This window comes from Herpailurus yagouaroundi, unplaced genomic scaffold (assembly GCF_014898765.1).
Source record: "Herpailurus yagouaroundi ecotype Mexico unplaced genomic scaffold, PumYag 145929, whole genome shotgun sequence".
Classification (NCBI taxonomy): Eukaryota; Metazoa; Chordata; class Mammalia; order Carnivora; family Felidae; genus Herpailurus; species Herpailurus yagouaroundi.
The window spans coordinates 3,757-5,718 of record NW_024422479.1 but is presented as its reverse complement, the minus strand read 5'-3'; the positions used below and the strand labels follow the sequence as shown (position 1 = coordinate 5,718).

Sequence of the window (1,962 nt, the reverse complement as noted above, 5' to 3'; positions counted from 1 at the left end):
TAGCTACGTGCTGGTTTGACTATTGAAGAATATTGACGTGTGACATGGTCCTTGGATGTTACCAGGAATCAAGATTTGTCTTTCTCACGTTTTATTTCTATGTAAGTCTAAGTGTTGCCAGACAGGAATTTCTAGGCTTAAACAGAACAAAAACAAAAGAAAAATGAAAACAATTTGAAATCTCAGCCCAAGAGAACTTTGTTCTATATGTGAGTGGCAAACCAAAGTTCCCAGGTATTTCATGAGTTTTTAAATGCCTCCTGCAGTTGTGAGCATCTGAGATTTAGACATTTTTTTAAAGTTTTACTTATTTATTTATTTATTTATTTATTTATTTATTTATTTATTTATTTTGAGAGAGAGAGAGAGAGCACATGCACAAGCTGGGTAGCGGTAGAGAGACAATCCCCAATGGGCTCTGCACTGAAAGCACAGAACTAATGCCCGCTTGAACTCACAAACCTTAAGATCATGGCCTGAGCCAAAATCAAGAGTTGAACACTCAACCAACTGAGCCATGCAGACGCTCCAAAGTTTGAATACAGACCTCTGTAGAAGATTTGACTTTTACCACATTCATGTTGTTACTTTGAATCAACCTAAAATATCTGTAACAGGAGCCACTAATGATTAAGGTTTTTTAGGAAGAAACATTTTCAGGACATGGTCACGAATTTGTTTGGTTTTCACACCATAGACAATGGGGTTGAGAAAAGGTGGGACTAACAGGTAAAGGTTTGATAGGAGGATATGAACATATGGTGGTATGTGAGAACCAAACCGATGTGTGAAGAAAGAGAAGAAAGCAAGGAGGTAGAACTGGAGGAAGACACAGATGTGGGCAATGCAGGTATTAAAGGCCTTGAATCGTGCCTCCTTCTGGGGCAATTGAAACACAGTGAGAAAGATTTGAACATAAGACAAGGTGATGAAGATTATGTCAAAACCTAAGATACTGAAGGCAACAAACAGACCATATATCTTGTTGATCCGGACGTCTTCAATAGCTAGCTTCACAACGGCCATGTGCTCACAGTAAGAGTGAGAGATGACCGTAGTTCGGTAGAGTTTCAGACGACATTTGATGAGCATAATGGATGGTACTGTAAGAATGGCAGCCCGGAGTGTCACCCCAATTCCAATGCGAGTCAAGAGTTGCTGGGAGAAGATGGTGGTGTGTCTCAAGGGGTCACAGATGGCCACATAGCGATCTAGGGCCATTGCCAGTAGGATGCCTGATTCGATTGCCTGGAACGAATGGATAAGCCACATTTGTAGCAGGCAGGCTGCAAAGGAAATCTCTGGCAAATGAAACCAGAAGATGCCTAACATTTTGGGAAGAATACAGGTGCTAAGTGCAATGTCTGTGGCCCCCAGCATGGCCAAAAATATGTACATGGGCTTATGGAGGCTGCGTTCATATCTGATGATACCCAAGATTAGGGAATTCCCAATCACGGCGATGACATACATGACACAGAATGGGATCCCAATCCAACACTGCACTGACTGTAGTCCAGGAATCCCAATGAGTGTTAGTACAGAGGGCATAAAGACTGAGCCATTGAGGAGGAGCATGATGATTTGGTCAGCAGAATCAAGTAGTGGTTTTGCTGTTTCATCTTCTATACCCTGTCAAGACGACATGAATTAAAAATGAGAAGCAATTACGTTTGTTTTAGCAAAGTATATTTAGTTAGATAAAACATACAGGATCTTTTCTTTCCTTTAGTATTGAAATACTGTTACATCAAACATTTTCTAAGCTTACTTGCATACCATGTTGATTTGATACATTCACATATTGCAATATGAGTGCCATTGTAGTGTTAGCTAATACTCTAAAATGCCACATAATTATGTTTTCTTTTCTGTGATGGGAATAATTGAAGATCTGGTCTTTTAACAAGTTTGATGTTTTCATATAATATTTTTATTTATACTTATTATACTGTATATTAG

At 39.3% G+C, this 1,962-nt stretch overlaps 1 protein-coding gene across 1 annotated transcript; it reads right to left on the bottom strand.

Moving 5' to 3' along the window:
* Positions 1–630: 630 nt before the first annotated feature.
* On the bottom strand, positions 631–1,578 carry LOC121026593 (olfactory receptor 52A5). Its single transcript, XM_040469399.1, has one exon. The coding sequence runs from the start codon at positions 1,576–1,578 to the stop codon at positions 631–633; it is 948 nt and encodes a 315-aa protein (XP_040325333.1).
* Positions 1,579–1,962: the final 384 nt, after the last annotated feature.